Source organism: Malus domestica, chromosome 02 (genome assembly GCF_042453785.1).
Source record: "Malus domestica chromosome 02, GDT2T_hap1".
NCBI classification, from domain to species: domain Eukaryota; kingdom Viridiplantae; phylum Streptophyta; class Magnoliopsida; order Rosales; family Rosaceae; genus Malus; species Malus domestica.
In genome coordinates, this window is record NC_091662.1 from 8,798,742 (window position 1) to 8,810,660 (window position 11,919).

The following is an 11,919-nucleotide window of genomic DNA, read 5'->3' on the forward strand; positions in this document are numbered from 1 at the left end:
CTCGAGCATGATTTCTATATACATATTTATTATTATTTTATGGGAAACTACACGGGTTTTACGGTGAGGGGTTATTACTTTTGAAAAGAGAAATTGTTTTGAAAAGCTTTGTTTTGCCCACTCACGTTTTCTGTTTTGCGCCCCTCCAGGTTCTAGTTAGAAGTTCGTGTTGGTGGCTCACGAGGATTCTACGACGGTTCTAACAGACATCCATCAATGTAGGGTTTCTTTCATATCCTGTATAATTAGTATTTAGCCTGTTGGACTGCACTTTGGTACTTACACTCTAATTATGTGTATCTACACTCTAACACTTCTTCTCGCACTTATTTACTGTCTAGTGTGCATTAGCAAATTGGTTTTTGATTTCTCACATTTTCATATCACTGTCACTTCCGCACTGCGCACATGGCTACGTCACCATCACGTGACGGCCAACACGCCTTGATTTAGGTCGGGGTGTGTTAAGTATCTTACTACTTGTTTAATGACAAGTGGTGTATCACCTCGTGTTCCGGGTACAATAAAAAATCTCTCATTTCTATAAACACTTTGTCATCTCACAGTTTAAAGTTAATTCTCGTACTAACATTATAAATATTATTTCAAAAATATGATGTGACAGAGAGTACGGGAATCAGGAATATAAGTTGCTTTTTAAGGTTTTTTTTTTTATGACCAGTGAGATATTTGGGTTAGGTAAGTAATCGAAAGCTTGAAAACATTTTTCTGATATTTTTAGAAGGGGGTGTGATATCCACACATCCCATTTTACTTCTCACACACTTTTTTAATTTTTGGCTGTCAAATCGAATGAATTAAAGAAGATCAACAGACAGAAATCATCAAAATGTGTGTGAGAAGTAAAATGAAGTATGTGGATACTTAGGTAGGTAAGTGATTATGTACAAACATCAGTAACATTTTTAAAATCTAAAGCACTTATGAACTATCAAGAAATAAACGTTTTTTTATTATCTAATTGACCATGACCAGTGAGATACTTAGGTAGGTAAGTGATTATGTACAATCTTCAGTATTATTTTCAATCTAAAGCACTTAATAATGGTTTTTTTTTTTTAGTACATTGATATTTTTACATTAAGGGAAGAGGGAGTTCAACAAAGCTACATAATAGATAGCCTAATTTGGTATCGAATTCGTCATCTACGAGATTCGAACCTAATACCTCACTTTCAAGTGAAAAGGAATACCACTAGACCGTGACAAGTTATTAAGAAAGAAACATTCTTAGTTATGTGAAAACACTTTTCTCAAGGTGCAATTTCGCAGTGCTAAAGAGTAAAAAGTTTAGGATTTGGGCCCAACCCATTATAATTAGGTTTTCGTTTAGAGATTAGAGTTTAGTTTATTATAAAATAAAATAAAATAAAAAGGCTTGTTATTCACTTATGAATAAGTCTGGCAAGATATAGCCTCCTTGATAATTCTGTAGCTTTCTATATTTTCAGTTAATAAAGTGTTATTCATAGTTTTATATTCGGTTTGTTTGTAGTCTAGTTTTCAACTTGCAATGCCTATCTTTATTCTAAAAAGATAAACCTCAAATTATACGGCCAACTATTTGTGAATAAGTATGGCAAGTGGCCTCTACAGATTATTTAGCCTCCTTAACAATTTTATAGCTTTCTATATTTTCAATTGATAAAGTATTATTTATAGTTTTATATTTGGTTTGTTCGTAGTTTGATAACGCTTATCTTTACTTTAAAAAGATAACCTTGGATTATACGGCCTGCAGTCCCTGGGAGCATTTTTTTTCTTTATACTTTGAATTAAATTATCATTTTCCTCTTTTTATTTTCAGTAAGTTACTTGAAAGGGCAGCAGAAAGTAGAGAAATTGATGTGCTTTTGAGTAGGATGAATATCGGCACTTTCTAAAGTTCATCATGTTTAGAGGATGAGATAAATCCAGGTCTTGTCATTTGCTTTTTTATTTTAATTTAAAATAAATGAACGAGGGAATTGCAACGGCTGCCTTTTCTTTTTTATGATTTTATTTACTGTACATTCAACTAGAGAAGATTACCAGGTAGGATAGTGGAAATACAGCTCAGAAGTTTTTAGCACAAAAAGAAATTAACTTTTTTGGCTCCTTTACATGCCAGAAACCTTTCTTTTTATTGACAAATTACAATTTGACAAATGGGTATTCATCTTAATTTTTTATGTTTTATAAGTTATTATGTACATGTTAATTTGTGATTTATAGAAAACGGCAACTGTAAGGAGTCAATCAGTGTTAGAATGACAAGATTTGCGTTCACTCTACGAGTGGGCATGTTTATCCACCCAGTTGTGGTTACTGTATTTTTATTGTGTAAACTGTTGTAGTAAGACCTATAGATGCTATGCTTAGAAGATACGATTTTTTAGACAAAAATTAGGACAAAAGGGATAGCGAAAGACCTGGAAAGAGACTCTAAAAAAGACATGGAGGACATGGCACAAAACCGAGTGCAATGACATTCTAAAATTCATAAAGCCGACTTCACTTAGTGGGAAGCATTTTTATTGTGTAAACTGTTGTAGTATGACCTATAGATGTTATGGTTAGAAGATACGAATTTTTAGACATAAATTAGGACAAAAGGGATAGAGGAAGACCCTGGAAAGAGACTCTAAAAAAAGACATGGAGGACATGGCGCAAAACCGAGCGCAGTGACGTTCTAAGATTCATAGAGCCGACTTTACTTAGTGGGATAAGGTTGTGTTGTTGTTGTAAACTATTGTAATAAAATCCATTTATTTCCTCATCTCTAGCAAAAGCTTAATCAAATTAGAGATTGTTTAGTCATTTATATGCATCAACAAACTGACGTTCAATATGAGAATGTTACTTGTTATCAAAATCATGATTTTATTACAGTTTAGGGAAGTGATCACCAATTTGATTAATTTTTTGTAGAAAGAACGATTCCGTCATAGGCTGAATACAAGTATTGTCATGTTAAAGAGGAAATGCAACTAAAAGTTTTCACCAGAAAATCAAAAGGGGTTTGAACTTTGAAGAGTATATTTTCTCCATTGAGTGACCATGCTTGTGCTTGAAGAAATTCTAGCAATCACTAAAACCTGTCGTGATTCTGTTGGCTCTACTTTTACAAAATTCAGCATTTTTTTGAAGCTTTGAGAAGGTTTAGGTTCAATGGCACTCAAACTTGCAAAGAGTGCTCCACAAAGTTCAACAAAAGTAGGAACAAAATCAATTAAAAATCCCAACTCACAAGTGAGCAATGGTTGTGCTTCAAAGTCCAACCATCTGACCTCTCTAAGTTAGGCCTCAATTTTATTTCAATTTCCACTCCAAAATTTCCAAGCATCTATGACCCCATTGACCCTTTGCCCACTTTAAGCAACATGGAAAGATCGTATATACATATATAAAAGAGCAACGTTGGGATGACTCTCTTAAAATGAGACTTTTCATGAACTCTTTGTCACCATATGTTTTATAATGTTGTTACGAGAATTGAGGTTAAACTATGAGGTAATAGAGTCTATAAAAAGTCTTACTTTTAAGAGTATTCTTAGCATTCCTCTTTATAAAATAGCCACATAGCATAATTGGGTATTGGTTTGGAACCATGGAAGGAAGGAACCTCTCTTTTTGTAATATATTAACTTAGGGAAAGACAAGTGGGAGATTTATGCATTTGAAATGTTAATTAACTAACTAATCAAGTATAACAACATTGTTTGTCTTATTACAATTGAAAAAAAAAATTGAAATTCACTAACCAAGTAACACGTGTCGTGTTCCACTAATTTTACCCAAAAAAATGAAAATTTTAGCATTTTAGGAATCTGGCTACAATAATATATGTTACTGAACGATACAGATTTTATACAAGTTCTAATTGTTGGCAAATATTCACCTGCATCAATTATATAAAAAGTTAGTTTCATCGACTTGCAAATTACAATTTGACACTTAATTAAAAGTAGCTAAACAAAAACACAAACAAAAACATATGCACATTGTGTCAAATCCCAAGTAGTTTCTTGGTTGCACTCACTCTCTTTTTTTCCCCTAATATTCACCCTTTTTGATAAACATAGGGAAGAACTTAAACATTCAACTACTGCATTGCATTGGTGCCAATTGGGGAAAATAAAATTTGAGATGAATAAACATGATGATCCATTGATTCTCTCTGTACATAAAAGACTGGTAGGAAATACAAATTCAGAAAAAGGAAAACAAAGGGTGAGTTAATTAAAGAAAAATTAAAAACGTTGGTTTGCCTAATTAACAAATTTTAAGGGAGAAAATTTGTAGTTGGAGCCGTATTAGAAGAACTAATACTAATGGCAGTAGTGGGTGCAGCCGCCGCCGGAGGAGGAGCTGAATGGTTGGTGTGGTCCTGGCGAGCCTTGAGCTCCGCCTCAGATTCAGATATTGGAGCCGGAAACCCGCCGCACTTGTGACACCGAGCAACCACCAAGATCTGCCGACACGAAGGGCACGAGGAGTGAGACCCAAGCCACGTGTCGATGCATCCAACGTGGAACACGTGCCCGCACTGCGGCAGAATCCTGATCTCGTGCCCCTCCGCGAACTCCCCTAAGCAGATGGCGCACTCCGAACCCAGCTTTGGCGGCGGCTCGGCGCCGCCGGATCCGTACGTGAACTTCGGGAGGGACTGGAGGACCTTCTTCTTGAGGCCCTTGTTGGCGGATGAAGAAGCCGAGCCGATAGCGGCTCTGCCGCCGGGGCCGCGGCGGAGCCAGGCGCAGCGGGCGACGGCGAGAAGACCCACCACGCATATGACGGCGCAGAGCAGCGCTGCTAGTATGACAACTAAATCCGACTCCAGAGCCACGGCCTCAGGAGGTGGAGCTGCCGATACGGTTGAGAAGTTGGTGGCGGGGGTGCTGCTGCCTAGAAATCTCTGAGAGCGAGGCATGGCTGATCATACGGCGGTATATCGATTATCTAATATCGTTTTCAGAAACCAGAGGTGGAAAGATTCAATGGAAAGAAAGAAAGGTTGGACTTTTGGGGGGGGGGTCCGAAGGGTTTTTATACTTTGAGCTTGAGAGCTGGGAGAGTAGAGGAGTGGCAGTTTGGTCCGAAACTTCTGAAGTGAAAATGTTTGGACTTTGGAGAAGATAAGGGTTTAAGAGAGAGAAAGAGGAGAGAGAGAGAGGTAGGCGGAAAGGATCGGCCCAGGTGGCAGTGGATTTTCTAGATTTAGCCACTATCATTTTCTGCATTAACCAATTGACAAACCATGCTTTTCTTCTAATTAATCCAATTTTAATCTCATCTTTCTGCTTCACTTCCCTGTTCTTTTACATTTTCAACAATTATTAACATCTTTAATCATTTGGGTCTTACACTGTTTTTGTTTCAAATTCTTATTTAATTACGAATTTGCAGTTACTTCACGAGAAAGATAAATTAACCATCACAATAAGATTATACATAAAAAAAACCATCGAGACAAGACCGTAAATAAAAATGTTATTTATGCTAAATCCAAGTAATCTGCTTTTTGTATTAAAGTCTGAACAAGGATGTGTCTTAAGATACCCCTCTTTTGTATTAAAGGAAAATTGAAGTGTCAAAGTATAACTTGCACCAATCAGCCTTTAAAGTTTGAACCAATCTACTTTAAAAACGTCTTAACTTGCAACCCAAACAGTATCTCTAGGTAAAAGATAGAAGGGTAAACTATACGGGTGGACCTTAAGAAAGAGAAATTCTGAAATCGGACATTCGGATCACGTATCTGTGCGGACTCAAACACAAAAAACTTTGTATCCCGCCCTCTCTAATTTGTCATAATGACCCTGACCCACTTTTGGTCTCACTACTCTCTCACATCACACGCAATTCAGATGCCGCATCCAATACCCTCTCCTTCAGTGGTAATTTTATAAGTAATAAAAGAGAATGATGTGCTATCCACATATCTTATCTTATTTTTTATATATTTTTTGATAATTTTTATCCGTTGATCTTTTTCAATTCAACCAATTTGACAGCTAAAAATTAAAAAGATGTGTAAGAAATAAAATAGGATGGGTGGATATCACACCCCAAAAGATAAATATCTCTCTAGAAAATAAAATAAAAGAATGGGTGCGGATATGTAGTTTGTACCGATGGAATATTCTAATCATAGATAAGGACAAATACAAAGATGATTTAAAGTCATAATTATGATATTATCTACACTCAGTCAGTATGCCCAAATCACTAGTTTTTCAAGGACATTAAGAGAATGAGTGAGTTTGCCCAAAAAATTAGAGAATTAATGAGTAAAAAATGTTCTTGACTGGGGAAGTAACTTTATTGATAAAAAAAAAAACGAAATAACTTTACTATATCCGTTGCATTTAACAGTTTTCTCTGTTATTATTTCACGATCTAACCAAATGCATGAAGAGGAGAGGTTTTTCAGTGTGCTGTTAAAACATCATACTATAACAAGTGTCATAATACAAGTGATTAGATACTTTAAAAAAAAGGGCACTTGGTGTTTCGAGCCGAATACTCCACACAATGAAATTTTTTTTCATGAAAAGGTAGTTAGAAAGATAATGACACTGCAACCGAAATACATAAGTTTCTATAGTATTAGTTGGTATAACTTTGAAAAATGGGAGTTGTCCAAAAAATTAGCTTTGGAAAATTGACACTTGATTAGGTTGCCCATGGGAAAGGCTATGGCCTATGGAAGGATAATTAAAACTACTAAACTCATCTTAGGGCAAAGTCAAGTCACCTTTCCATAACGAACCTTCAAACCTACTGAACTAAACTAAGCCAACTTGGAAATTGCAAACAAAACTACACTTACAAGATTTGTCTCTCTTCTTAAAAATACTAGACACCAGTTATAGGATCAAAGAAAAAACTTGTGATTAATACTAATCATAATTTTAAGCAGTACTTTCATACAGATTAAGAATGCACCGACCGCAAATTTTGCATGTTTATTTCCTCATGTGTTACCATATGGCCACAATTTTCCCTTATTTTCAGGAAGCACTATGTTTAAAATAATGGGAGGTATTAACCCCAAAAAGGAAAATGATGGGATGACACATTGTGAAAAAACTACCGTTTGAAGGAAAGTTTTGTCCATTGAGTATCTCATGCATTACAAGACTAAATGCGAAAATTAGTTACTATGAACTCAATAAACTAATTTTTAACCATGAAATTTAAAGACTAGTAGGTGATGAACTAAGACCTAATCTAAATTGAAAAGGAAAGGGAAGAGTCTTCATTGTACCTTTGTAAATACCTCTTTTGCATACGCAAAGATTATTCACTCAAGGCCTTCATTCCTTTGGTTCTTTACTCCTTGGCTCCTTGGATTCAATTGGAATTATAATGCAATACAGTCAATACTCTTGATCACATTGTTTGGTTGGTAGTTTATTCATGTTTACTATCATATGTGATTCTCTTATCTATATGATTCATGTGAATGTGATATCAAACATACTTCCTAAATCCTATTCATGTGCTATGACCAGAGACTCTTGAATCATATCATAGAGTATTCTTATTCAGTAGTTGAACGTTATAGATCCCTTGTTGTACACTCACATGCCTCTATGAATAAATCACTGATCCCAACAATGAGCGCAACAAACCATGAGGTTGTGACGCATCATCAAATAATCAAAGACGTATTCACATGACAATTGTGATGTCTTAGGTCAAATAATTACTATGCATTATCCTAACTAGTCAGTTCTCATATAACATGAGTACGAGAACTCATGTTGATTGCGTTTAGTGAACTCACTCTCTATCCAGCACCTACATATTGATGTCTTTTTCACACCATTGACTCAAGACTAGTCTCTCTTTGAAGAGAGAATACATAGCATGTACTTATCTTATAGGATTGTCAATGCCTAATTAGCAATACTATGATTAGGAACATTTATAATGTCTATACGAGAAAGAAAGGTATCATGAATCTAACTTTCTTAGATTACATTCTCACCATTACATATTTCTTAGACTTATTTATTTTTTATCTACACTAAAGAGGATGGAGGTGGACTTAGCCTTACAATGGGCTAACAATAATGTGGTTCAAATTTGCTTTTGATGAGAATTAAACCCAAGACCTCTCACTTACAAGTGAAAAAAAATAACACTAAACCGTAGTATTAAATGACTCCTTAGACATTATTTAAGTATATAACATTTAATGAGACATCCTTAAACAATAATATTTATCTTTAGATTAAACTAATTAACTTAGTTTAATATGTGAAATGTGGGTAAGGGGTGGGGTAGATTAGGTCCCAGGTTCAAGGCCTGGTGTGGGTGGGGTGGGGTGGGGTGGGAAAAGAAAAAAATACACTATTAAAAAAAATTATAAAGTATTGTCTCATAATTAACTTTTAGAACGTATTTCAAACATCGTTACCGTTAGAGGATTATTCATTATTTCACTTTTTTTTCACTATCAAAGAATTTCGAGTTTGAAATCTTTTTCTACATTAAAAGGAAAAATAACACTGAGACGACTAATTGTACGTGTGACACATAATCGTAAATCACACATGTTGAAAGAGTAGGGCACCAAGTCGCCAAGTTCAACCACTTGCTCCACTAATTATTTGTGAAATCATTAAAAATGTTGACTTTTGGTAAACCGCAAAAAGAGCGAGGAAAAACGTGACATTATAGCTTGATGCATGCATTTATTTTAGTCAAGAAATCTTTTGATAAGCTATTTAGTATGAATTTAGACACTTGATTAGGCTAAATACAATAGGATAATCCCACTTCCAACCGCATTCCACATGTGTTGCACCCACCACTAATAGTCTAATGCCAATAGCATCAGAAAAAAGATAATGGAAGACATGAAGATCATTTCCCTTCATCTCTATTTATTTTTATTTCTTGATTTTCCTTCTTCAATTCGTAAATAAAAAATAAATGAGATATATAATGTAGAGGAAAAAAAATGTGTGCGGAGATCAATTCCCATAAATATATAAAATTTATTTCACCAGATGAGTAACCAATCTTGTCTTTAAATTTGGCAGTTGATATAGTTATGTATCTCAATTGCAAAGTGTTTTTGAAGAAAAAGAAGCTTATGACAAATTCTTCAAGCTTTTCACTTGGCTGGTTATGTGAGAAAGATAGATTCGTGATAGGGCAGGTTTCAAGGTAGGAATGAAGTATATATTGAGGACAAAATGTCGGTTTGGATCGTACACGCTCATGTCATCGATGTAACTTAAAACCAAAATGCAGTCAAAACGAACTAAATCAATTTGATGTGTTGGGTGAAAAGGGGGAAGATGCATGGGTAACGCAAGGGCAGTTTTTGAGTTGGGTTTAGGGTTTAGACATTGCAATGCAAGCATTACCGTATTGAACATTTTAATGTGTTGGGTGTAAAGGGAAGGTGTGTAAGGCTACGCCCAACTCAAATCTTGTCTTGCCTACAAAGGTAGTGCAGGTTCATGCAACGTGTGTAACTATTTATGTAAAATATCATCCGACTTTCCGACCTCCCTCCTCACCTTTATGGTTGGAGTTGGAACTTTGAGGCAATCAAATGGTTTGCAATCAACCATAAGACTAGAGGAAGGTTGGAAAATCGGATCCAAATTATACTACTTACGATTTCATCAAGGGCATGCATGCCATACAACAAGAGACATGTTACCACAATAGGCAAATTATAAACTGCATGGCCTTATTGACCTACTCATGACTTCCATGCTGCTTGTTGATTTTGTATTCTCTTTCGATCAACTTTATCGGTCATTGATTTTGTTTCTGGAAAACTTGAAGGTGAATTACTTAAGTCCTTAATTTCAGCTCTGTTTTAATTACTACCAAATTAATCTATCTTTGTGGGTTGTTCATATCTATCTATTTCACTACTACTTTTCTTGTTGTACAAATCTATGCATATATGTTTTCTTTTCTTTTTTTTGTCTTAGAAACTGAGTCGTGATCTCAACGTTTCTTCAGCTAGAAGGTTCCATGCGTACGTGCCTTTTATTTGGGTTGAACATGCCTAATTAATTAAGAAAAGATAAATTTGAAACTCATAAGGAGCCTTTAAATCATGCGGTTTCTTTATGGTTATAAACTTATATACAACTAAAGATATGACAAGTTACACGACAATATGCTTGTGTTATGTGTAGGTTTGGACCATGTATGAAACGACATGGTTGCTCGAGCTCAAGATGTAATTGAAAACCAAAATGCCATACAGAACCAACTAATAAACAATTTGATATATGTTGGGTGAAAAGGAGAAGTTGGGTAATGCAAGGGCAATTTAGGAGTTGGGTTTTAGGGAATAGTGTGACATAACAATGCAATCAAAACGAATTGACCTGTTGGGTGCACAAGGGAATAGGTGGGTAAGGCAGCAGAGCCAAACTTCGAATCTTGCCTTCCGTATACAAAGCATACACGGGAACTTACTAGAATTTTCGTGTAAGCAAAAGATAGTTTTGAACTTGATCAAGTAATCTTTTTCTTCATGTGGTCCACTCCACCTAGAGTCGTTATCTCAAACTCCAAGGTTTTCCACTACATATACAAAGACTCAGGCCAAAAGAGACTTGCGAGAATCTCAACACTTTACTGAAATGATTGAGAGCTTTTAGGAGCACAACAGATATGAGGACGGCTACTCTTCGTATGTAAAGGTTATTTAGACTACTCTAAGGGGTGGATGTCCGCCCCTGGTATGCTGTATGGATTATACTATGGCCTGTGTTGATTTTGAACATAAAAGATGATGGAGCTAACAAACATCTTGTCAGGGTAGGTATTAAACTGTATCAATGTTATCTGTAAATTGCGGTGAAGAGAGAGAGAGAGAGGGAGAGAGAGAGAGAGTCTAATGTATTGTGTTTGTATAGAGAAAATCATCTATGTAATCGATTGTAAACAGTTTTCAATAATTTCTTGAATATTAAATAAGGTCTCAAGTTCGGTTATCCACCCTTAATACTACTAATAAAATAAAGCAAACGTGATTAGGTTAATTAACCTAATTACGTTTGCTTTAATAAATGAGGCATTTTGATATAGATGCCTCAAATTTGAATTTTTTTAATCAAACATCTATAACTTTTAAACTTTTGATCAAACATTCTTCTACTAATTTTTAATTAAAAATTATGATTTTTATTGTATTTAATTAACCAACTAGTTCAGAAAATAATATAACAAATATTCTAAAATCACCACAAACTTCCTATCTTATCTTATCATAATTCGTTCAAAATGAATTTTTCTTATTCAAATAATTTGTTGTTTTAAATTCTAAAAACACATAAACATCCTATTAACATACAATTATGAAATATAACATGCACATTTATTAAATATAACGTACCAAACAGATATATTAAAAACAACGTACCAATCATTTGGTACGTTATTGGTACGTTATATAAATTTAATCTGGGTACGTATTAGTATTTTGGTACGTTATAAATATTGCTTTTGGTACGTTATGCAATTCTTTATTTAGTACGTACCAAGTTATTAGTACGTTGTATTATCCTTATTTTGGTACGTACAAAACTTATGGTACGTTATGTGTAAGTTGTGTAACCCAAAAAAAAGATAACTTTTCACATTAAAACATTGCAGTAAAAAATATTTTGTCAACTCTTAATAATTAATTATTGGAATAAGGACTCATTTTAAATAAAAATAAAAATGTGAAAACTCTTAGTTCACGTTTCTACTATAAGTAGTTGTTAAAAAATTCAAATTTATTTTCAGTTGCATGAAATTAGTCAGTCTAGTCTACATCTCAATTTTAATTATAAACGAACTCTTGTTTTTTTTTATAATCTATATAAAATGTTGTGTTGGAAATTGGAAAAACTATATTTCATCCAATTAATCTTGAACCC

At 34.5% G+C, this 11,919-nt stretch overlaps 1 protein-coding gene across 1 annotated transcript; it reads right to left on the bottom strand.

Annotated features, from left to right (window-relative positions):
• Window positions 1-4,144: 4,144 nt before the first annotated feature.
• Window positions 4,145-5,231, bottom strand: LOC103454481 (RING-H2 finger protein ATL80-like). The gene has a single exon (XM_008394070.4). It carries the CDS (start codon window positions 4,932-4,934, stop codon window positions 4,287-4,289), a length of 648 nt encoding a protein of 215 aa, XP_008392292.2. The 5' UTR covers window positions 4,935-5,231; the 3' UTR covers window positions 4,145-4,286.
• Between the last annotated feature and the right edge of the window lie 6,688 nt (window positions 5,232-11,919).

Coding starts and splice junctions, on each gene's coding strand:
- LOC103454481 (XM_008394070.4), bottom strand. CDS start 4,934: ATGCCTCGCTCTCAGAGATTTCTAGGCAGCAGCACCCCCGCCACCAAC.